Below are 26,711 nucleotides of genomic sequence, written 5' to 3'. Positions count from 1 at the left end.
GTTTTCTAGGGTTTTTCTATCTGCTGATTATAAAATTGACATCTAAAACAAAGTTCGAGAACAAATACAGGAGATCTATAGAGGTTCGGCTACCCCATAGGTTCGGAAAAGGCAAAAAAAAAAATTCGAGAAAGAAATACGGAAAAATACTGAAATTACATTATTCCGTATTCCTCGCCGTTATCGACAAGCGCGTGGGTTCGTCAACATAATCCTGTTCTAATTCGACATCCAGTAAGAGAAGCAAGATAGACTAGTCACCGCGGAGCTCCAGTGCCGACGACAAAACCTATCCTGACGGAATGACATCTAGCCGATCCAATAGTCCCCAGTCTGCGTGGATGCTTACACATGTGACATGGTAGCAGGATAAATCAAGGTACGACAAGATTTTTTTTTTAAGTCAAGCATAATTTTGCGTATTGGCAACTCTTCTTTCAGTACTAAGCCAAGTTTAATTCATTATTTTCCCTGGGTGCCCGAATTAATGGTTATTAGTTGCGTTTTGTCAAGATTAAGCAAGAGCGACATCTAGTTTTTCAGCTTGTTTTTCTTTCAGCTTTTTTTCAGGCGAGATTTTGCATATCGATCCTGCACTGCTTTTTCAACGTCTTTCGACTGCTGCCCATACATCTGAAAATGACATGGCAGAAACTCTACGTTACGAACTGTGCAGTTATCCGCCCGCTTTGTTTGAGAATCCTGGCATAATGCGTCAGCCAGACAAACCTGCACTAGCGAAAGCAATATGGAAAGAAGCGAACACGGACTCGATTAACCACCTACCAGTGTCAGATCGTGTCACTGTAGTTGACGGAGGTTGGCTGCTTCAGCAAGTACCTTGGAAGATTGGTGATACTTATGATTCAATCTGTGACAGCTATGTTAGTTTCGTTACTCGACGCTGTACCTCCCCTACTGTTGTCTTCGATGGATACAGCGCTGGTCCAACCACGAAAGATGCTACGCACAACCGACGGTGTAAGGGAAGCCAGCATCAAGTGATCGATTTCAGTTTAGGGATGAAGCTCCAGAAAAAGAAGGAAGAGTTTTTGAGCAACTCTCAGAACAAACAGCGAATTATAAGCTACATCGGGGAAAAACTCAGAGCCAAAGGATTTGAAGTCGTCCATGCGAAGGACGATGCTGACTATCTAATCGTGAAGACTGCCGTAACGAAAGCAGAAAACTCTGAAACAATAGTTCTTGGCAACGACACTGACCTTCTGATTCTACTCTTGTATCACCTCCCGCCTAATACAAAAACACTTTACTTCAAATCGTCAACGAACGAAAAAGAAGCGATAACACGGTTCTGGTGCCTCAACAAAGTGCAAAAAAAAATGGGAGAAGTATCCAGGCTGCTTCTGGTAGGGCACGCACTCTTGGGATGTGACACGACCTCACGAGTTTTCGGACTTGGAAAGCAAGCTGTGCTACCTATTTTGAAGAAGAGCGAAGTGTTCAGAAAAAATGCAAAGTGTTTCTGGATGAATCATCGTCCAAAGATGAAATTGTGAAAGCGGGTGAATATCTTCTCCTCAGCTTGTATAAAGCACGACCAAACGAAGATCTCACTAAGCTGCGACATCGAATTTTCTTGGAAAAAGTTTCTTCGTCTAATACTACGGCGTTTGTTAAGCCTGAAAGGCTTCCGCCAACCGAAGCTGCAGCTTCATTCCACTCCCAGCGAGTGCGCCTCCAGGTATCCCGTTGGAAAGGGGAACCAGCTGACCTCGACCCGGCTGACTGGGGTTGGGTCCTCAGAGACCATAAATACTCACCTGTGATGACCCATTTGTTGCCCGCACCTCAGACTCTTTTGAGTGTCGTGAGATGCAACTGTAAGACAGGCTGCGAGAACTCGCGATGCAGCTGCAAGAAAAATGGATTAGCGTGTACGTTCGCGTGCGGAGAATGTCAGGGTATCAACTGTTTGAACAGGGACAACGAGATTGTCGAAGACGAGGAGCTCGACTAGTGATATCAATGCTGTATTTTTCAAGTCAACTATACTGCCTTCGAAAGTGCAAATTTTACATATAATAGCCATTATATATATAACTGCCAAGCGGTTGTTTTCTTTATGTTTAGTAATTCAAATGGTTGTAAGAAATGTCAGTGATTCAAGAAAGTACAAGTTTGATACTTAAGCGAGTTATTTTGTCCATAGGCGTACTTATTAGCCATTAGCAGCTGGCTCAGGAGTCAGGCCTCCCTTCCCCTTTTCCGTTGTTTCCTCCAGTTTTGTTCGGTTTTCATGGTTCTCGTTTTCTTTCCTTCATTTTAGGGGTCAGTTTCGTGATCAGCAGATAGAAAAACCGCAGAAAACACATTTCCACATGCTTTCTACCCCTACCCTGTATATTTCCCTTTTCCCCTCCCCCCCATTTCCCCGTTTTATGTTAATCGATTTTTTTATATCATTTTATTTCTCAATTTCGTAATCACCAGATAGGAATACCCCAGAAAATATCTTTCAAACCGCTTTCTACCCCTACCCTGTATTCTTCTCTTTTCTCCCCTCTTTCCCCTGTTCCCCCGTTTTCCGTAGTACTCTTTTTCTATACTGAATTTTAGATGTCAATTTCGTAATCAGCGTATGTGAAAACCCCAGAAAACTCACTTTAAACTATTTTCTGGGCATGTTCGGCATTTTTCCCATTTTCCCCCTTTTCCCCTGTTTTTCGGGTACTCGCCCCACTCGGATTTATGGGGACTTTTAGTATGTTGTACAGAATTTTTTTCTGATCATTTTGGTACCATTTTCGTTTATATTGCAATTTTGTCCGGGTCAAACCCTAAAAGTCCTGGACTAAGCAGAGAAAAAACAGGACAGGCTCGAATTGCCGCTCCTGTAGTATAATTCGACCAAGTTGACAAAATTCAATTAAAAACCAATATTTTAGCTGGTTGGTTTCTTAATTTTTAAAATATTGATGGTAGATTTTAGATGGTAGATGGTAGATCTAGGTTTTAGATGGTAGATGGTAGATTTTAGATTTAACGTTAAACAAACTTTTAAAAGCTCAGTGCCATTCAATAAGGTTTAAATATTGGCTTTAAATCGATTTCTCTCCACTTTGTTCAATCAAAATTAACTCAAAAGAGACTGAGAAGCCAATAAAGTTTAAAATTGGCTTTTAGAAACTTAGAATCCAAGTCGAAACTAATAATTTTTAAAAATTTTACATAACTAAAGTCGTCTAGAAGCAAATTTAAATTAGGATTGAACTGGCCCTTAAAACTTAGTATTTAGTATTAAATTATATTCTGTATCAATTCGATGCAGTTTTCAGTAGGTTTCAACTCCTTTTTAGGTAGCAAGCACTCTTTTCATCTCTACTCTGGGATAAGGGAAATTTGCAAAGAAGCGAGAATTTTCGAAGTTCTCAGTGCGTGTACTTTGCAATTGTTTACTGGCAGTCATCTCTAAGACAAATGACCTAGTACTAAAAATAAAATTAACACAAATGTGTAATAACTCACGTCTCGAGCACCTACATCCTTTTTCTTTAGATGTCGCATCACATCATATTCTTCCAGGGCCCTTCGTTCCAGCTCGATTTTTAAAACATCTAAAAAGTCCTTAACTAGTCCAGGAGATCCAGCAATACTATTTTTCAAGGTCCTAGAGAAATTTTAGAAACGTTTAACTAAAGAGCATCCCAACTATTTAACTTTCCAAACCTTGATAAATTAATCAAATAATATTTAGGTTCTAATTTAGGCAGAACCACCCATCGCCCATCCACCCTATTCAGTAACCTAGGAATGAATGTGATACTGACAACAGCTGAAATTTTGGCACTTCAAAATGGCTTTCATAGTAATTAAAAACTACTAATAGTAACCAGGGCCGTATGGGGAGGGGGGAGGGCACTTGGAATGAGCCCCCCCCCCGTCCCGAAATTTGTTTCTGATTCGTACAAAAGTAACAAATTATACCTAAACAAATTTTGTTACGTTTTGCATAGTTTTTTAGGTGGATCCCTCCAAACAAAATTCCTCAATACTGCACTGATAGTACCATTGATAGGGCTGTATTGCCCAGTAAAATTATACCGGTTGGAGATTAGGTCTAACAAGGTCTAAAAATTAGGCCTAACTTATGAATCAATTTTTTCTTTCAGGAAGATCAAAATATAAACATAGGAAAATACGAATGCACAAAACCAAATAGAAAACATACTGAAGCGCAAAGCAATCTGAGAGTCAAAATAGCCAAGCAGGAAGGAATCGGGAGCGACGAAAAAGCCATGTCTGACTCCCAGATTCCCCTAAAACAGGAAACTGTCATTTTGTTAATAAATCTTGATTGAGGGTTGTCTAGATCAATGGCGCAAATGGGAGGATGAGGGAGGGGTTTATGCATCTGTCCCATCAAGATTTTTTTGTAAAGACTTTTTTCCTGAACCTGAATGCTTTTCAATGAAATACTATTCGTAAGGTTGTTGCTACAAGTGTAATCATGATAAAAAAAAAAAAAAAAAAAAAAAAAAAAAAAACATAACCATCCTTTAAAAAAAAAAGGAAAAAAATTGACATCAAACTGCAACATTAGAGTAAGAAAAGGGGCCGTTTAGGAGTTTTCACGAAACGATGAATCTCGTAAAATTGACCCTCGTCAAAACTGGCCATAATAAGAAATATAAAACTAGCCACTTGAAATTAATATAAATAACTAATATAATTAATATAATATAATGATTAATATATTTCATAATGTAGTTAATATAACTAATTTCTATTAGGAGATTTTAACGCCCAGATCGGTAGAAATAGGGATATATGGTATCCTGGGAAAGGAAAACAGTAATGAATACAGACTGCTGATGGTATCCTGGGAAAGGAAAACAGTAATGAATACAGACTGCTGAAATTTTGTAGGCATAACAATCTAGTTATAACCAAGACAGTGTTTGCTCATAAAATGACCCATAAGTTAACGTGTTATTCACGTGATGGTAACACAGCAAACCTTATTTATGATGTTATTGTAAACTGAAGACTGGCAGAATCAATAGAATATACTAGGGTGTATATGAGTTCTATTATTGATGTTAAAAGTAAAGATCACCATCTAGTAGTGTCTAGGGTTAATTTAAAGCTGGAATTTCGGAAGGGTAACTAACTCCTGAGCGGTTATGATGTGGGTAGACTCCAGGATGAGAATTTGAGAGAAACTTTCCTAGGGACAGTTGAGTACTAAACTGGAAAGTTTAAAATTTGACAATGTAAAAGATGGAAGGATAATTTTAGGAAAACAATTCGTGAAGTTGCTGATGGTGTCTTAGAGAAGAAAGTTGGGAACGAAGCTAGGGATGCTAGTGAAAAGCTTTAGGTTTAATGGAGCAGAAGGGGCTTGTAGAAGAGCTATCTGAGTGACAGATCGTGTGAAAACAAGGGGAATGTCAAGAAAGTGGATAAAGCATTAAAATAAGAACTAAAGAGATGTGAAGTGGAGGCCATGTATAAAATTGCCGAGGATCTGGAAGATGCAGCTAGACGACATAATAGTAAATTAATTTACTGTCATGTTAATAAATTGAGAGAGAGCAGTCAATCCGTACTTGTCCCAGTTAAAGATAGGAACGGGGCCACGCTTAGTGATAAGGAATGAGTTTAAGAGAGATGGGCAGAAGATTTTGAGAATGTGCTAAACCGAGACAAAGTTGCAGGAAAAGATACAAAGGAAAATGAAATAGTTTGTGATACCTTGGATATGAAGGAAGATTTGTTTTTTGAGGAAGAATTATTGACACTACTACAAGGGTTAAAAAACAATAAGGTTACAGGTGCTGATAGTGTCGTAAATAAGTTTCTTAAATATGCTGGCTCTGAGGTTAGAAATGGGTTACTGAAGATTATGAACATGATTTTTGAAAAAGGGGAAGCACCTAGAGATTTTAGGAAAACCATAATTAAACCACTTTATAAGAAAGTTGATGAGAGTGAGAGTGGTACTTATTGAGGCATTAGCCTTGTCTCTATAGATAGCAAATTACTCAGTAATATGATACTTTTTAGACTGAGCGATGCTGTATACAAAGTGATGAGGGAAGAAAAGTGCAGTTTTATAAAGGGTAGAGGATGTGTCGACCAAATTTTCACTCTTATGTTAATAACTGAAAAGTGCCTGAGCTATCAAACACCTTTGGTACTCAGTTTTATAGATTATGAACAAGCTTTTGATTCTGTTGATAGAAGAGGTATGTGAAGGTCTTATCCATGTATGGTATACCAGACAAATACGTCAAGTATGGGCACTCCGAAAAGCGGATGAAGATTTCTAGATTGAGAAATTGCCTTCGGATTGTTCTAGGTAACCCGGGTGACTGACCGTATTTCAAACAGTAGACTGTACGAAAAGCGCGATTCAATCTCACCTTCTAGGGCTAAAATGAGAGAAAGATTGAGATGGCTTGGGCACGTTCTGTGGATGAATGACGACATGTTACCGAAGGTTGTCCTTTTGGGCCAACTGTCTAGGGCTAAACACAGAGCAGGTCGTTCACGGTTGGAGTGGGATAATGTCATAAAGCAAGATTTTAGGAAAACTGGAACTTCCTTGGAGGGTGTAAGCAGGGAGGCTTTGATTAGACTAGGATGGATGAGGAGCGTGCGAAGCTGTGTTGGGCCTAGGCGGCTTGAGAATGTAGTGACTTGTTATATAGTAGTAATATATAAACAAACAACGAATAAAAAATATTTAACTAATATGAAATTAATATAAAAATTGATGCGCACCAGCGGTCGAAACACTCAACATAGTCACTTGAAATAGTCGCAAGCACCTGAGCGGAGTTCGGCAATCATTTATAGTAATATTACAAATTCAAATATAATCAAAAAATGTAATGTATGCTCGGCTGTAGTAAACCTTAATAGTCTGTATACTTATACTCCATATACTTTATACTCAGTGCCTATACTCCAAGAGTTATAAGCGAGACATATGGCGCAATTAGCTTTATGGCGCATGGCGCATAGCTTTTTAACTGCAATATCTACATTACAAAATTTCCAAAGAAACAAGTTGGACTGTTTACGCAGAAAAATGGGGAATTTAATTTATTATGAAAAAGAATTCCATATGCAAGCATGTTAATTTTGGTTTGCATGGATTAAGCAGCATCGATCACTAGGCGGCAACATAACGGTCGCTTCAGTTACACCGGTCCCATAATCGTTAAAGACCCGGTTATAGATTAGATTAATTTATTAAAAACACAAATTAGAACTAATATGATAAGTAGTCGCCAATGAGAAGGCATAAAGTATAATGATACTAGGTCACTGTAATTATAACAACCAAATACTAGGCAACGGTAACTTCAATTGTAACGATCCCATAATCGTAAAAACAACCGATTATAGTCAGATTTATTTATTAAAAACAAAAATTATGGCTATTATGAAAAGTAGTCACCAATGAAAAGACATAAGGCATACGGATACTAGGCGGCTATAATTATATCGACCAAATAGTAGATAAAGGGTCAATTACAAATAAACCGGTCACTGATCGTTGCCGCCTAGTAGCAGTTCATTTATGTCTTCTCATAGGCGACTACTTATCATATTAGTTGTAATTTTTGTTTCTAATATTGTTGGCGAAAGACATAAGGCATACGGATACTAGGCGGTATGTTGGCGAAATTTGTGGCGAAACCCTATATAGGCCAGTGTATTCTCCTGATGAGCCCTTGTGTTGGGTTGTTGCCTCTGAATTATTTGTCTTTTTTATTTTTGCTATTGTTTGGTAAATGACGACTTATACTTATTGACGACATGACTGCCTGTCCATGGATTATTCGTTATGGTTGATTGTGTATGGCTATGCTGTTTGACCTATGTGATTGTATGGATGAGTAGGGTTAAGGCCTCATTCAAGTGCTGGTCTATATTAATCACTAATTTAGGAAAACAGTCTTCCTTTTCTCCTTCTGTCTCTCTTTTTTTTTCTTTTTTTTTCTTTTTCTTCTCTTTTTTTTTGTGTTTGTGCTGTTGCATTGGTGATTTCTCTTTTCATAATCTATAATTGGGTGTTTTGACGATTATATGACTATTGTAGGTCAAGCGACCATTGTATATTATATACTACTACTAATAATAATTCACCACAGCACCAAGCCGCCTGAGGCAAACACAGCTACGCACGATGGTCATTATAATTACTGCCGCGTAGTGTTGGTACATTCTATGTTGCTTATAGCCGACTACTTATAATAACAGTTGCGATTTTTGTTTGTCATACATTATTTAATCTACAATCAGGGGTTTCTACGACTATGTGACCGTTACAAATGAAGTGACATTTACATAATATTTAGCCGTTATAGTTGTAGCCACCTAGTGTCGGTACTTTTGTACCTTCTCATTGGCAACTAAAAACCATATTAGTTATAATTTTTTGTCCAAATTTTTGTTAATAAAATTTATCTAGTCTATAATTGGTGTTTAGACGACCATGTCACCGTTACAATTGAAATAACCGCTACCTTGTATTTGGCCATTTTAATTTGGGCAACCAAGTGTCAGTATATTTGACGTCTTCTCATTGGAGACTATTTATCGTATTAGTTTGAACTTTTGCTTGTAATAAGTTAATATAATATCTGACGCTCAGATTCTCGTAAAGTTGGAAACTGTCATTTTGTTAAGAGATCTGGATTGAAAATTGTCTCTGGTTAGTGACGTCGATGGGGGAATGAGGTGAAGGGTGTTTGCATCTGCTCCTGAGATTTTTTTGCAGTTTTTTTTTCTAAATCTGAATACTTCTTACTGAATTATTCTTGGCTAGGCTGTGACTAATACAGCAATTATGATCAAAAACAATTTGATCATCCTTGAAAAAGAAAAAAAAAGACATTAAACTGCAGTATTAGAATATGGCAAGGGGAAGTTTGGGGGGTTTTCACTTAACGATGAATCTCGTGAAATTGGCCCTCATTGGCAACACTGGCTTTGATACGAAACATAAAAAAGAAACACAGCCGTGTTGACGCATAAGAGCGTTCGAAACATTTAATATAGTCGCTGGAAATAGTCGCAAGCACCTGAACGCAGTTCGATAATCGTTTACAGTGACATTACAAATTAAATTTTCAGTTAAAATTTTGTTCGTATTAAATTTATCTCATCTGTAATCGAGTGTTTTGACGATCATGGGACCGTTATAATGGAAGTGACCGTTGCCTGGTATTTGGTCGGTATAATAGTAGCAACCTAGTGTCATATACTTTATATCTTCTCGTTGGCGACTACTTATCCTATTAGATTTAATTTTTGCTTGTAATAAATTAATCTAATCTATAATCTTGGGTTTTGACGATTATGGGACCGTTGCAACTGAAGTAACCGTTACCTAGTATTTGGGCGTCATAGTTGCAGCAACCAAGTGTCAGTACACTTTATGTCTTCTCATACTTTATGTCTTTATGTTTTGACGATCATGTGACCGTTACCTAGTATTTGACTGTTATAACTGTAGCAACCAATTGTTGCGGCAATTAATTTTTGTTTTTAATCAGTTTTTAATTTTGCTAGTTTGCAGCAGCCAAGTGTCAGTATACTTTATATCTTCTCATACTTTATGTCCTTATGTGTTTTGACGATCATGTGATTGTTACCAAGTATTTGACCGTTATAATTGCAGCAGCCATGTATTGCTGCAATTAAAATTTGTTTTCAATCAGTTTTAATTTTTGCTAGCATTACAATTAATATTACCTATAATGGAGGTTTTGACAATTATGGGATCAATACAGCTGAAGTGACCGTTACCTAGTATTTGGCCGTTATAACTGCAGCAACCAAGTGTTACAATAATTAATTTTTGTTTTTAATCAGTTTTAATTTTTGCTAGTTTGCAGCAGCCAAGTGTCAGTATACTTTATGTCTTCTCATACTTTATGTTCTTATATGTTTTGACGATCATGTGATTGTTACCAAGTATTTGACCGTTATAATTGCAGCAGCCATGTGCTGCTGCAATTAAAATTTGTTTTCAATCAGTTTTAATTTTTGCTAGCATTATAATTAATATTATCTATAATGGAGGTTTTGACAATTATGGGATCAATACAGCTGAAGTGACCGTTATCTAGTATTTGGCCGTTATAACTGCAGCAACCAAGTGTTACAATAATTAATTTTTGTTTTTAATCAGTTTTAATTTTTGCTAGTTTGCAGCAGCCAAGTGTCAGTATACTTTATGTCTTCTCATACTTTATGTTCTTATATGTTTTGACGATCATGTGATTGTTACCAAGTATTTGACCGTTATAATTGCAGCAGCCATGTGCTGCTGCAATTAAAATTTGTTTTCAATCAGTTTTAATTTTTGCTAGCATTATAATTAATATTATCTATAATGGAGGTTTTGACAATTATGGGATCAATACAGCTGAAGTGACCGTTACCTAGTATTTGGCCGTTATAACTGCAGCAACCAAGTGTTACAATAATTAATTTTTGTTTTTAATCAGTTTTAATTTTTGCTAGTTTGCAGCAGCCAAGTGTCAGTATACTTTATGTCTTCTCATACTTTATGTTCTTATATGTTTTGACGATCATGTGATTGTTACCAAGTATTTGACCGTTATAATTGCAGCAGCCATGTGCTGCTGCAATTAAAATTTGTTTTCAATCAGTTTTAATTTTTGCTAGCATTATAATTAATATTATCTATAATGGAGGTTTTGACAATTATGGGATCAATACAGCTGAAGTGACCGTTACCTAGTATTTGGCCGTTATAACTGCAGCAACCAAGTGTTACAATAATTAATTTTTGTTTTTAATCAGTTTTAATTTTTGCTAGTTTGCAGCAGCCAAGTGTCAGTATACTTTATGTCTTCTCATACTTTATGTTCTTATGTGTTTTGACGATCATGTGATTGTTACCAAGTATTTGACCGTTATAATTGCAGCAGCCATGTGCTGCTGCAATTAAAATTTGTTTTCAATCAGTTTTAATTTTTGCTAGCATTATAATTAATATTACCTATAATGGAGGTTTTGACAATTATGGGATCAATACAATTGAAGTGACCGTTACCTAGTATTTGGCCGTTATAATTGCAGCAACCAAGTGTTACAATAATTAATTTTTTTTTTTAATCAGTTTTAATTTTTGCTAGTTTGCAGCAGCCAAGTGTCAGTATACTTTATGTCTTCTCATACTTTATGTTCTTATATGTTTTGACGATCATGTGATTGTTACCAAGTATTTGACCGTTATAATTGCAGCAGCCATGTGCTGCTGCAATTAAAATTTGTTTTCAATCAGTTTTAATTTTTGCTAGCATTATAATTAATATTATCTATAATGGAGGTTTTGACAATTATGGGATCAATACAGCTGAAGTGACCGTTACCTAGTATTTGGCCGTTATAACTGCAGCAACCAAGTGTTACAATAATTAATTTTTGTTTTTAATCAGTTTTAATTTTTGCTAGTTTGCAGCAGCCAAGTGTCAGTATACTTTATGTCTTCTCATACTTTATGTTCTTATATGTTTTGACGATCATGTGATTGTTACCAAGTATTTGACCGTTATAATTGCAGCAGCCATGTGCTGCTGCAATTAAAATTTGTTTTCAATCAGTTTTAATTTTTGCTAGCATTATAATTAATATTATCTATAATGGAGGTTTTGACAATTATGGGATCAATACAGCTGAAGTGACCGTTACCTAGTATTTGGCCGTTATAACTGCAGCAACCAAGTGTTACAATAATTAATTTTTGTTTTTAATCAGTTTTAATTTTTGCTAGTTTGCAGCAGCCAAGTGTCAGTATACTTTATGTCTTCTCATACTTTATGTTCTTATATGTTTTGACGATCATGTGATTGTTACCAAGTATTTGACCGTTATAATTGCAGCAGCCATGTGCTGCTGCAATTAAAATTTGTTTTCAATCAGTTTTAATTTTTGCTAGCATTATAATTAATATTATCTATAATGGAGGTTTTGACAATTATGGGATCAATACAGCTGAAGTGACCGTTACCTAGTATTTGGCCGTTATAACTGCAGCAACCAAGTGTTACAATAATTAATTTTTGTTTTTAATCAGTTTTAATTTTTGCTAGTTTGCAGCAGCCAAGTGTCAGTATACTTTATGTCTTCTCATACTTTATGTTCTTATATGTTTTGACGATCATGTGATTGTTACCAAGTATTTGACCGTTATAATTGCAGCAGCCATGTGCTGCTGCAATTAAAATTTGTTTTCAATCAGTTTTAATTTTTGCTAGCATTATAATTAATATTATCTATAATGGAGGTTTTGACAATTATGGGATCAATACAGCTGAAGTGACCGTTACCTAGTATTTGGCCGTTATAACTGCAGCAACCAAGTGTTACAATAATTAATTTTTGTTTTTAATCAGTTTTAATTTTTGCTAGTTTGCAGCAGCCAAGTGTCAGTATACTTTATGTCTTCTCATACTTTATGTTCTTATATGTTTTGACGATCATGTGATTGTTACCAAGTATTTGACCGTTATAATTGCAGCAGCCATGTGCTGCTGCAATTAAAATTTGTTTTCAATCAGTTTTAATTTTTGCTAGCATTATAATTAATATTATCTATAATGGAGGTTTTGACAATTATGGGATCAATACAGCTGAAGTGACCGTTACCTAGTATTTGGCCGTTATAACTGCAGCAACCAAGTGTTACAATAATTAATTTTTGTTTTTAATCAGTTTTAATTTTTGCTAGTTTGCAGCAGCCAAGTGTCAGTATACTTTATGTCTTCTCATACTTTATGTTCTTATATGTTTTGACGATCATGTGATTGTTACCAAGTATTTGACCGTTATAATTGCAGCAGCCATGTGCTGCTGCAATTAAAATTTGTTTTCAATCAGTTTTAATTTTTGCTAGCATTATAATTAATATTATCTACAACGGAGGTTTTGACAATTATGGGATCAATACAGCTCAAGTGACCGTTACCTAGTATTTGGCCGTTATAACTGCAGCAACCAAGTGTTACAATAATTAATTTTTGTTTTTAATCAGTTTTAATTTTTGCTAGTTTGCAGCAGCCAAGTGTCAGTATACTTTATGTCTTCTCATACTTTATGTTCTTATATGTTTTGACGATCATGTGATTGTTACCAAGTATTTGACCGTTATAATTGCAGCAGCCATGTGCTGCTGCAATTAAAATTTGTTTTCAATCAGTTTTAATTTTTGCTAGCATTATAATTAATATTATCTATAATGGAGGTTTTGACAATTATGGGATCAATACAGCTGAAGTGACCGTTACCTAGTATTTGGCCGTTATAACTGCAGCAACCAAGTGTTACAATAATTAATTTTTGTTTTTAATCAGTTTTAATTTTTGCTAGTTTGCAGCAGCCAAGTGTCAGTATACTTTATGTCTTCTCATACTTTATGTTCTTATATGTTTTGACGATCATGTGATTGTTACCAAGTATTTGACCGTTATAATTGCAGCAGCCATGCGTTGCTGCAATTAAATTTTTTTTTAATCAGTTTTAATTTTTGCTAGCATTATAATTAATATTACCTATAATGGAGGTTTTGACAATTATGGGATCAATACAACTGAAGTGACCGTTACCTAGTATTTGGCCGTTATAATTGCAGCAACCAAGTGTTACAATAATTAATTTTTGTTTTTTTATCAGTTTTAAATAGTGCATATAATAAATTAATCTAACCTATAATCAGGCTATTGACGATTATGTGACCATTATAATTGAAGTGACGCTGTAATTGCCACAACCTATTGTTGGTACACTTTATCCCTTCTCATAGGCGGCAACTTATCCGAATCGTAAAAAATTTGTTTTTAATAAATTAATCCAAATGTACTGCAAGTAGTCTATTTTTCAAATAACATATAAAGACACGTTGATTTTATAGTTTTACATTTAAATAGGACTGAAACTTCTGCTCTAGATTATCATATGTGTTTAATTTAATGGTGTAATTTTCATCAAAAGACCCCCTCTTTATTTTCGCGAGTTTTCTCCTTTTTGACAAATTAAGGAAATTTAAGCATCCTAGCAGCATTTGAATGACGCGAAAAATTAATAAATTTACCATTTGTAGAGTCAACAAGAACTTTCAGGATTTATACTCATCATAATATATTATATAATAGATAATGTCGGTAAGGGAAGAGAGAATCCGTGTATGGGAACCATACATTTAATACATATATTAAAATAAGTCTATTTTGTATTGTTTTTATTTTATTATTTGATTTATATTACAAAACTAGACCTCCGTTACCTGTGCAACGGGAAGTGTTGCAGCAACTGTGCCCTGTTCCTTAGGGCACAGTTGCGGAGCAACACGTGCAACTGTGCCCTACGGGACACAGTTGCGGAGCAACAGTCTCCATTATGTCCTTCAGAGGACATTTTTCTAATGCGGCTTCGATTGTTATCTTGAAGCATCTTTCTGAGGAACTTTTTAATCCATTTCACGTTATAAAAATAAAATAGACATCAAAATCGAAAATTTAAGAAAATTCCAAAAAATCGGAACGAGATTGACTTTTCCGGAATTATTTCCGGGAAATCTGTAAGAGCTACGGAATTTCATGCTTCAGTTCTCGAAAACATCAATAAAAGTTCTATATGAGTTCATAATTATTTTATCTCTAAAACGTTTACTTCCGAAACTAGGGCCGTCTTAACTTGACGCCAATTCGAAGTATTATGTTTCGAGACGCACATTTCGGGAATTATTTCCGGGAAATCTGAAAGAGATACGGAAATAACGTCTTATAGTTTTCTGCTTAACTTTTGATGGTCTAAGCTAGGAAAATATAAAACAAACCAAATTCACCAAAAAATTTAAATTGCCCCGAGGGCATGACAAAACTTCCAAATAGAAAAACCCAAAGAAGGAATTTTATTTCGGAGAAACTATTGTAAGCTCCAGTTGTTAGGAGATCGAGACCTGTCGAACCGCGTTGGAAAAAAAAATTCTAGCTGGTCCAGAACAGAAGTTACCTCTAGAACGTGGAAACTTCGGAAATTATTTCTTAGAGAACGAAGCAACTTGGTATATAGAACACTTAACTTCTTCTTGCATACTTTTCATAGCACTACTCGATAAAAATATAAGAAACATCAAAATCGAAAATTTGAGAAAATTCCAAAAAAAATCGGAACGAGATGGACTTTTCCGGAATTATTTCCGGGAAATCTGTAAGAGCTACGGAATTTTGTGCTCCGGTTCTCGAAGAGACAAATGAAAGTTCTACATGAGTTCAGCATAACTGTATTTCTAACAAGTTTATTTCCGAAGCTAGGGTCGTCTTAACTTGACGGCAAACATCGAACGCAGAGTTTCTAAGAAAAAAACGGTTTTATTTTTTTTTTATGGAAAACTGTTAGAAATTTTAGGAACTTCTCTGGAACTTTTTTACTCTGTTTCACGTTTCCCTTCCCTCTGAAAAATCTCAAATTTTTAACTCTTACCACTTCGGAGCTACAGGTCGCTGATCACGGTGAAAAAAAAAAAAAAAAAAAAAAAAAACTACGAAAGCAGTGGTGTTGCTCCGCAACACAATAACATACATACTTATTTTATATTGACCATATACCTATTATTATATATTGATGGAGAAAGCCATAAAGTACGGCTGGCTTAGACAGTAGAACATTAGAGTCCCGATTTCAAGGTCATGGGTTGATCTGGATATAAAGCATTTTTCAGTTTTAAGCATTAATTTTTGGATAAAAGTTGCATTTATGGAGACCAAACCGATAAAGTACGATTTTACGCGTGCAGATGATTAACGGATTCGATTAAAGGGAGAAGGCACCTTTCTTTTTAGTAGTTATAATTAAGTATATTTTATGGTTACGCAAAAACTATAGTTATGATGCTTGTGGTTATGATTATAATATAATTTAAATTAGAGTCTTAATAGGTCTATACTGTTTTGACTAACAGCTGGGATTATTATATACAATCCCTAAAATTTGATCCATAAGCAATCCATAATAACTATAAGATAGTTATTATGCTTGTATTATATAATGTAAATTAAAGCTATAATAGGTCTACCCTGTTTTGACTAACGGCTGGGATTAAGTTGAAGCTTTAAGTGACAATTTTGTCAGGGGGAGGGGGAAGGATAGCTTCAAATTTAGGTTTAGCCTTTCTTAAATTTAGCTTTCTCACATGCTCACTAAAACAGTACACAGATGGGAATCACACCCTACTAGATTTAGGAAAAAATTTCTCGGTTGGCCTTTTTTCGTTAAGAAAAAAGGGGAAATACCCCCCCCCCCTTCATTTTTAAAAGTACCTTTTCTGCATTTGCATAAAAAATCCATGTCCCCCACTACATTTCTGTAAAATGGTACCACTGTACATTTGGAAACAACTTTAACTTGGCCATAGTTTTAAAGAATATCAGATATATATATATATATATATATATATATATATATATATATATATATATATATATATATATATATATATATAAATATATATATATATATATATATATATGTCAGGGTCCTTGTCCGTTTTTTTTCGAACTATATAAATGAAGATCAGATCCCCCTCAGAAATGGGGATACTGTATTTATGGAAAAATTAAGGGATTTAGGGACAATTGGAGGGATTTCGTTATTTGCTGAAATAGAAAGGATATCAAGGAGTTTGAATAGGGTGTGATTTAATTTTTGTTCTTACTTTAGTACTTATTGTTTATTTTGAGTGCTGTTTTTTCATAATCAACTGTTCCTCAGGTAGTGGGAGGAAATAGGAAAACAATGGGAAGAAACAGAATTATTTCGTTTCGTAACTCAGAATTTTACACGCATATTTTCCTCTTCGGGAGGGGGGGGGGTTAAAGAATGAAATAATTTACAGACATTTACAAAAGATTTTTATTTTCACGTGGCGGGGGGGGGGGGTAGTAACTGAAAAATTTCCGGGGGCTCACTAATCAAATAAATTTATTTGACAATTCAAATCAAAAGTACCAATTAATTCGAGGAAATCTAGGATTTCAGGAAGATGGCCCCAAGTCCCTACGCCAACCGCGCCTAAATCCCTGCTTCAGACTCTCTTCTGGGAAATTTTTCTTATCCCCTATTTTAAAATCGGAGCTGTGCCATTGATTAGATAGTTGCCACAGCACCTATTTAACGTCTAGCAAAGATGCTATTTTCAAGGTGGAACTAAAAGTATGTAGAAAAACTACATTTTCCAAGTTTATAATAGAACCACTTTTCGCGATTTATGACCACAAAGGATGGTATATCTTTACCTCTATTAATGTCTTTCAGGCATGTGAGGGGGTGATTGCTCCTTAAATAACTTTGCTTCTTCCCCCTAGATTTTGAAACATCGTTTTCGTATTTTCATTGAAGAATACCTTTTTTTTTTAAATAGATGAAATAGAAAAACAGATAAAACAAAAGTACCCCCTAGATTTTAGAAAAATCCCTTCCCCTAAATTTCCCTGAGTTGAGGACCTATATACTGTTTCTTATACATTCATTTTTATGCTTTTATTTATACCTTCACATTTTTACAGATTTTATTTATAGCTTTATGTTTTATACCTTTTTTAACCTTTATTTATAAATAAGATTTTTTTATAAGTTAATTTCTTTTTTTCAGCCGCTATAACGATCATTCGTTTATGAATCCATTTATAGAAACAAACCTGTCAGCAAAAGTAGGATAGCCACACAAATTTGCCAGCTCATATCTTGCAAGCAAGAGTTCGTCTAAAATTTCTTCTTGACTTTTGTCAGGATATAGGTACAACTTATAGGCTGCTTCCCGAGCTTGTTCATTAGATGAATCAGCATGAAAACTAGATATGACAACGTTGTTTCCATGTGAAGGAAAACTGTAAAAAAAAATGAACAAAAGAGCAAAGATAAATTAAGATAAATTGTCAGGATAATAAAAGATAATAAAAGATAAATTGTCGAGAAATAGATACAACTTATAGGCTGCTTCCCGAACCTATTCGTTATATGAATCAGCATGACAACTAGATATAACAACGTTGTTTCCATGTGAAGGAAAACTTTGAAAAAATTGAACAAAAGAACAAAGATAAATTAAGATAAATTGTCAGGATAATAAAAAATAATAAAAGATAAATTGTCGGGCAATAGGTACAACTTACAGGTTGCTTCCCGAGCCTGTTCATTGGATGAATCAGCACTAAAACTAGATATGACAACGTTGTTTCCATTTGAAGGAAAATTATAAACAAATTAAACAAAAGAACAAAGATAAATTAAGTTAAATTGTCAGGATAATAAAAGATAATAAAAGACAAATTGTTGGGAAATAGGTACAACTTATAGGCTGCTTCTCGAGCCTGTTCATTAGAAGAATCAGCATGGAAACTAGATATGACAACGCTGTTTCCATGTAAAGGAAAACTGTAAAAAAAAAATGAACAAGAGAACAAAGATAAATTAAGATAAATTGTCAGGATAATAAAAAATAATAAAAGATAAATTGTAGGGACATATGTACAACTTACAGGCTTCTTCCCGAGCCTATTCATTAGATGAATCAGCATGAAAACTAGATTATGACAACGTTATTTCCTTGTGAAGGAGAACTGTAAAAGAAATTGAACAAAAGAACAAAGATAAATTAAGTTAAATTGTCAGGATAATAAAAGATAAATTGCCGGGAAATAGGTACAACTTATAGGCTGCTTCCCTAGCCTATTCATTAGATGGATCAGCATGAAAACTAGATATTACAACGTTGTTTCCATGCGAAGGAAAACTGTAAAAACAATTGAACAAAAGAAAAAAATAAATTAAGATAAATTGTCAGATTAATAAAAAATAATAAAAGATAAATTGTATGGATATATGTACAACTTACAGGCTTCTTCCCGAGCCTATTCATTAGATGAATCAGCATGAAAACTAGATTATGACAACGTTATTTCCTTGTGAAGGAGAACTGTAAAAGAAATTGAACAAAAGAACAAAGATAAATTAAGTTAAATTGTCAGGATAATAAAAGATAAATTGCCGGGAAATAGGTACAACTTATAGGCTGCTTCCCTAGCCTATTCATTAGATGGATCAGCATGAAAACTAGATATTACAACGTTGTTTCCATGCGAAGGAAAACTGTAAAAAAAAATTGAACAAAAAAAAAAAAAAAATTAAGATAAGTTGTCAGGATAATAGAAGATAATAAAAGATAAATTGTCAGGAAATAGATACAACTCATAGGCTGCTTCCCGAGCCTGCTCATAAGATGAATTAGCATGGAAACTGAATATGACAAAGTTATTTCTATGTGAAGGAAAACTGTAAAAAAAATTAACAAAAGAACAAAGATAAATTGTCAAGATAATAAAAGATAAATTGTCAGGCTAATCAAAGATAGATTGTCAGGAAACAGGTACAACTTATAAGCTGTTTCATTGGACGAATGCCTGTTCGAGCCTGTTCATTGGATGAATCAGCATGAAAACTAGATATGACAACGTTGTTTCCATGAGCAGAAAAACAAAAGAACATAAAACAAATTGAATAAATTTTATTAAATTTAAAAAAAAAACTACGTGAAATTTTCGAATCTGCTTCTAAAACATGTATTTGTCTGTTTATCTACCACTTATAGTTTTATTATGAAGTCAATAATTTAAAAAGGAAACAATGATAAAAATAAGTATAATATACTGCGAGATGGCAAAAATTGTATTAAAAAGTGCAGTTTCCTCAGGCAATTCGGATTTTTTAACTCTTACCAAGGGATAAGATTTTCTTGCCAAGGGGAGTTGGTTTCATTAACTTTTTCGTTAATGCGGTCAGATGATCTTGGTTCAAAATGAGATAGAATGTTATTTTATTATCTTACCATGAAATTATTTTAAAGTGGGTTTATAAGAATACCTTCAGTTTTCCTATTTAATGTAAGCTCTCTATTTACGGATTTTTAATTAGAATTAAAAATAAATGAAAGTCAAACAGTTCGTGGTAACGAACTGTAGTAAGGAGCGACCCGGCTCAATAGTAACCAAAACTCTAAAAACTGGAATTTTGATACCAATACCTACATCAACAGAATCGCATTTTAATGCTGATTTTAAATATATAAGTTTCATCAAGTTTAGTCTTACCCATCAAAAGTTACGAACCTGAGAAAATTTGCGTTATTTTAGAAAATAGGGGGAAACGCCCCCTAGAAGTCATAGAATCTTAACGAAAATCACAACATCAGATTCAGCGTATCAGAGAACCCTACTGTAGAAGTTTCAAGCTCCTATCTACAAAAATGTGGAATTTTGTATTTTTTGCCAGAAGGCAGATCACGGATGCGTGTTTATTTGTTTATTTGTTTTTTGTTGTTTTTTTTTTCCCCAGGGGTGATCGTATCGACCCAGTTGTCCTAGAATGTTGCAAGAGGGCTCATTCTAACGGAAATGAAAAGTTCTAGTGCCCTTTTTAAGTAACCAAAAAAATTGGAGGGCACCTAGGCCCCCTCCCACGCTAATTATTTTACCAAAGTCAACGGATCAAAATTCTGAGATAGCCATTTTATTCAGCGTAGTCGAAAAACCTTATAACTATGTCTTTGGGGACGACTTACTCCCCCACAGTCCCCATGGGAGGGGCAAAAAGTTACAAACTTTGACCAATGCTTACATATAGTAATGGTTATTGGGAAGTGTACAGGCGTTTTCAGGAGGATTTTTTTGGTTGGGGGAGGGGTTGAGAAGAGGGGGATATGCTGGGGGAACTTTCCATCGATAATTTGTCATGGGGGAAGAAAATCTCCATGAAGGGAGCACAGGATTTACTAGCATTATTTAAAAACACAATGAAAAAATAAATATGAAAAAGTTCTTTCAGCTGGAAGTAAGGAACAGCATTAAAACTTAAAACAAACAGAAATTATTACCCATTTGAGGGGCTCACCTCCTCCTAATACCTCGCTCTTTACGTTAAAGTATTTTTAGTAATTTCAACTATTTATTCTACGGCTTTTGTGATTCTGGGGTCATTCTTAATGAATTGGGACAAAATTTAAGCTTTAGTGTAAAGAGCGAGGATCTGATAAGGGGGCGAACCCCCTCATATATGTAATAAAAATATGAGAATACAAAAGTTCTTTACGTAAGCTAATTTATAAGTTACGTAAATCTTTTACTAATAAAAATATTCGTAAAAAATTAAAAGTTCTAGTTGCCTTTTTAATTGACAAAAAAATCGGAGGGCAACTAGGCTTCCTCCCCCGCTCTTTTTTTCTCAAAATCATTCGACCAAAATTATGAGTAAGCCATTTAGCCAAAAAAAATAAAAAAAAAAATGCAAATTTCGTTTTAATTATTCCTCTGCGGAGAGCCAAAATCAAAACATGCATTGATTCAAAAACGTTCAGAAATTAAATAAAAAAACAAGTTTTTTAACTGAAAGTAAGGAGCGACATTAAAACTTAAAACGAACAGAAATTACTTCGTATATGAAAGAGGCTGCTTCCTCATCAACGCCCCGCTCTTTACGCTAAAGTTTTTTACTGTTTTAAAAAGAAGAATTGAGAGACAGAGTCAAACTTTAGCGTAAAGAGCGGGGCGTTGATGAGGAAGCAACCCCTTTCAAATACGAAGTAATTTCTGTTCGTTTTAAGTTTTAATGTCGCTCCTTACTTTCATTTAAAAAAACTTGTTTTTTTTATTTAATCACAAACAGATTGATACTAAACAGATGGCAAAAATGGCGTTTTGCACCTACGGATACCTTAAACTATTTAATTATTCTGTACTTTGCTATAGTTGCTTTTAAAACTACTTTAAAGAATCAACAATCTTAAGCAAAATTTCACTTAATGTAATTTAGCAAAAATTGAAATGAAAAATCAATAGGTTAAACTTAGCTAAAACTTGGACGTACCTAAGATTATTTTAATCAATTACAACTATTGAAATAAGAACATTTACCCGACAGAGAAGAAAAGGAAACAAATACTATAAAGAGCAAAGAGACAAGACTTTTTCAGGTCATCTTTCCAGGATGTCATAGCTTCCAGACATCACTGCAGATATATCTTGTGAGAGTTCAGATGTTCACCAACACGACTCGGATACCAGGAAATATTGAGGTTCCTCGACTTGCTTCTAGTAGGTCTTCTGTTTCTCCTGTTTATAGAGCTTCCAAGCTTTGGAATCTCCCGTGACGAATCAGAAAAAATCGAATCCATTCAAAAAGAGCCCTGAGATTAACTTTTAAAGAAGCTAAGGTACCATGTTCGCTCCTTTTAAAAAAGGCCAAGCTGGAAACTCTTGAGCACAGGAAAGGAACATTGTACCTCCGTTTTGCAAAAAAATACAATAATAAACCTTCACACGGAAGACATTTTTCACAAAAGACAATCCCCATCCAGATACCGCATGCCACGTAGTGTTTCTGAACCCGTTCCTATCTTGTCCCCCGTCCGTTGCTTAACCTCCAGGTATGAAAAAACCTTTTTCCCCTCCATTACTGATAAAATAAACCACTAGTTTTCCTTTTTTCGTACTGTTAATACTCAAGTTTTATGTTCGTTTGATTCTTCTGTTCCCTCCCCTTTGTTTATTTGTTTTCGTTAACACGTTTTTAACACAAATTTTATCTGACTCTTTTTTAGTTTTGTTTTAGTCTTTCCTTTTTAACTTTCTGACATTTTGCCGCTTATATTTTTTTTTCTTTTTTTTACTAATGAATAGCTTTGCCTTTCTGATTTTGTTGTTTTTGACAATGTTTAGCCAGTATTTTACTTTTTGTACTATTTTTATGATTTTTTTTTTTATATTTATGGTTTTATGACTCCAAAATGCAAATTCAGTCCTTCAAGGCTTGTCATAGTCATTTTTTTAAATCAAGTATCTTATCCTACCTAACGGACTAGTAATTTTGGATTTTAATGGAAGAAAAACACTGTCAAATTTAGCTAATTTTCCTTATTTATTTTCAAGTTTCGAAGTCGCAACACTACCGGCATGAAAATGCGGCACTACTCAAAGAAATCATGGTTTTCTGCTGTGAATAGATTGACAAGGGGTTAAAGAGGTTAAAAAAAAAAAATTGGTTTTGATGTCCTTGGTACTGTAAACAAGCAATCTAAACAAAAAGTCTGTTGGCTACAATATTCGTTGATTTATAAACACCCTGTCTCACTCCCTGGAACGATTCATTTAGTCCTTTTGCCTCATCAGCATTTTTAACAATTCGATTATAGACATCCTAACGTACCATTTTTATAAGAAATAAAACAAAAAACATAACTTACTTATTAGCTAGATGTGGAGGGAGTAAATGTTTTGGGATTCTTCTAGGTTCATGAGAGTTCATGGCAAACCTTTGTCCCAGCCGTAATATACGATCATTCAAGCCAACAATGCTTTCTCTGAGACTTTCCGGTAAGTGTATCCCACTTTGCTCAAAGTCAAATAGAAAAAGCCTAGATACGTGTTCATCAACTGAAGTCAGGGGTGCAACATCGCTCTCTTCTGTAGCCCTCCTTAGGGATGTGTATAGTTCCACATTGGTGTTTAACCTTAAAAAGAAAAAAGCCATTGCATAATCATGAACATAAACCACAAGAATTGAACAATAATATAAGGGATAACAAAGATATAAACTAGTATAATAATAAGCATAAATTAGTGTTAGTATTACACAGCGGCAAAGATCTGCATCACGAACGAGAGAGATCCCAGAAATCCCCCGGAGGAGATTCAGGCCCACCTGAAAAAAATTGAGGTGTGGGCAGATGAGTGGCTTGTCAGTTTCAATGTACCAAAAACAAAAGAGCTCTTAATTTTGAAGGCGCGGAATGCAAAGGACCACTCTGCTTTCCTTTTTATGAGAGATGCCACACTAAGCCTTCTTCGAATTCATTTTTCGTCGGATCTCACATGGGCTGAAAACCTCAGCAAAGCGTGGTCCTCCTGCTCTATGAAACTAGGAATCATTTTAAGATGCAAAAGCCTCTTCCATGACGAGTCCATTTCGACACTATTTACTGCATGTATAAGACCAGTGATGGAATAAGCATGTAATCTCTTTGCTGACACTCCAACTACCCACATCCGATCAGCTCACACAGCAATATCTGGCAACTTTGATGCCAAATCCTTAGAGTTGATCCAGAATCGATTTGACTTGGCTTCAATGTCGGTATTCTACAAATACATGCATTGCCCTCCATATGATGAGATTTCAAAACTCATTCCAAATAAAATAAAGCCTTTGCGATAACTCGCCAAAGTACAGCTCGACAGGGCTGTATGTTGTCTTTTGTCCGCCAAGAATATTTGAAGACAAGTTTTACTAGATGATCTGTAGCCATATGGAACGCCTCCCAGTAGGAGTAATCCCGAAAAATCTTTCTCTTGAAAATTTCAAGAAAAGGAATAATAACGACCTTAAAAGTAAATAGTGTGGTAATTACCAGGACAAGCGGCATAGCATTACTTGTGACGGAGCTGCGAAGCCTGTATAAAAAAAAGCAAATCCGGCCACAAATGTTCAGGTGTAAATATGGTATGAGGTGACCATAATATTTAAAATTAGAATAATTGTAACAACCAAATTTGTTTGACTAGTATACATGAACCATTCTCATCAACACATACTTTCTCTCAAATCTATTCTCTACAAATATAGAGGAAATCAACTGGTTAAATAAATCATCTGGGCAAATAATTGGTTAGTTGAACAAATTCGTTAGAAGTGGTCAAATAATTGGTTAAATGATCATTTTAAACTACCAATTTAGTTTCTACTGAAGTAAACATTCTAGCATTAATGAAAACTAGTTTAATGAATAATCACACAGTTCGTGGTAACGAACTGTAAATAAGGAGCGACCCGGTTCATTAGTACGAATCTATAAATCCGAATGTCTAAAAACGGAATTTTGATACCAAAAGATGCATCAAAAGGGTTGAATTTTTATACTGATTTCAAACGTATAAGTTTTATCAACTTGCCCATGAAAAGTTACGAGCCCCAAAAATTAGGCCTTATTACCGAAAAAAGGGGGAAACACCCCCTAAAATTCATAGAATCTGACTGAAAATCACACCAACAGATTCAGCGTATCAGAAAACCTTACTGTAGAGGTTCAAGCGCCTATCTTCAAAGATGTGGAATTTTGCATTTTTGCCAGAATAAAAATCACGGATGCATGTTTATTTGGTTTTTTTCTTCCCAAGGGTGATCGTATCGACCCAGTGGTCCTAAAATATCGCGATAGGGGTCATTTGAATGGAAATTAAATGTTCTAGTTCCCTTTTTAAGTGGCCAAAAATTGGGCAACTAGGCCACCTCCTACGCTCATTTTTTCCCCAAAGTCACTCGATCAAAATTTTGAGATAGCCATTTCTTCCGAATAGTCGTAAAATCTAATAACTACGTCTTTGAGGATGAGTTAATCCCCCATAGTTCCCAAGGGAAGGACCGCAAGTTATGAGCTTTGCCCATTATTTACACGTAGTATGGGTTATTGGAAAGTATACAGACGTTTTCATGGGGGGATTTTTTCTGGTGGGAGGGGGGGGCGGGGAGAGGGGTCTATGTTGGAGGATCTTACCATGAATGAATCTTTCATATAAAGAAGGAGAATTCTATTAAGGGGGTGCCAGATTTCCCAACATCATTTAAAAACGATCAGAAATTAAATATAAAAAACAGGTTTTTTCAGCTGAAAGTAAGAAGCGACATTAAAACATAAAACAAACAGAAATTATTACGTATATGAGGGGGGTTCTCTTAGTGCTTTTTAGTAGTTTTTTTTAGTACTTTCAAAAGAGCTATTTATTCTTATTAAACGGCCTTTGTGATTCAAGGGTCATCCTTAAAGAATTGGAACAAAATTAGAACTTTGGCATAAAGAACAAAGTATTGAGTAGGGGGAGAACCCCCCTCATATACGTAATAATTCCTGTTCTTATTAAGTTTTAATGCTGCTCCTTACTTTCAATTGAAAAAACTTGTTTCTTTTTATTTAATAACGAGTTAAAAACAAACCACCTATAGGCTTTAAGGTGTAAAGGTATTTTGACAGGTTTAGGAATCACCCCAATCACAATTAAGTGATAACTAAAACCATCTAGGAAATAAATCATCGAGAGCCATAAATCATAGAGCCATCTAAGAAATACATAAATTTCATCTAAGAAATAAATGAGATAAGCTGTATAGGTTTAAGGTTTAAGGCTAAAAAAATAAGGTGTATACATATTTTGGTATAAATATTAAGGCGTATAAATAGTTTGTGCTTGGTCCTAATTCTACCCCAATACAATCAGAAAGCAACAGGTGATGATAAAATCCAATAAGTGAAAATGGCCTTCAAATTCCAAGTCCTGTGGTTATCCCTTTGGTTTGCACCTTGAATCGGAATGTTCAGTTCCCACTGAAAATCGACGTTTGAGCTGAAAGGTATACAGTAAAGCAATTTATCCCCCGAGCAATACATTGAATCAATTGTCAAGGTTTTGGCCACACTGCTTCTAATTGCCGCAGAGGCAAAAGATGTCAACTATGTAGCAGACAACATACCCTTGACGAATGTTCCCAATCCAAGACAGTAAAAGAAGAGCAGGTACTTAAGTGCCCAAATTGCAATGGAAAACATGCTGCTAACTCCAAGGAGAGTCCAATACTCGTGGAAAAGGAAGCTATTGTTACTTACT

General features: G+C 34.9%; 2 protein-coding genes across 3 annotated transcripts in view; both read right to left on the bottom strand.

Moving 5' to 3' along the window:
- The window catches only part of LOC136038840 (RAB6-interacting golgin-like), a 132,973-nt gene that overhangs the window by 44,618 nt on the left and 61,644 nt on the right, over positions 1 to 26,711 (bottom strand). The window lies entirely within an intron of this gene.
- Positions 1 to 26,711, bottom strand: part of LOC136038452 (mitochondrial intermediate peptidase-like) — a 56,287-nt gene that overhangs the window by 15,605 nt on the left and 13,971 nt on the right. For both annotated transcript variants that reach the window (XM_065721525.1, XM_065721526.1), the window contains exons 3-5: positions 23,300 to 23,566; positions 17,706 to 17,894; positions 3,490 to 3,631 (exon numbers count right to left, since the gene is read on the bottom strand). In XM_065721525.1, coding sequence (XP_065577597.1) covers positions 3,490 to 3,631; positions 17,706 to 17,894; positions 23,300 to 23,566 — 598 coding nt within the window. The remainder of the gene's footprint in view (positions 1 to 3,489; positions 3,632 to 17,705; positions 17,895 to 23,299; positions 23,567 to 26,711) is intronic.

This window comes from Artemia franciscana, chromosome 18, assembly GCF_032884065.1.
Source record: "Artemia franciscana chromosome 18, ASM3288406v1, whole genome shotgun sequence".
NCBI classification, from domain to species: Eukaryota; Metazoa; Arthropoda; class Branchiopoda; order Anostraca; family Artemiidae; genus Artemia; species Artemia franciscana.
The sequence above is the reverse complement of the archived record's forward strand: the minus strand, read 5'-3'. Positions and strand labels throughout refer to the sequence as shown.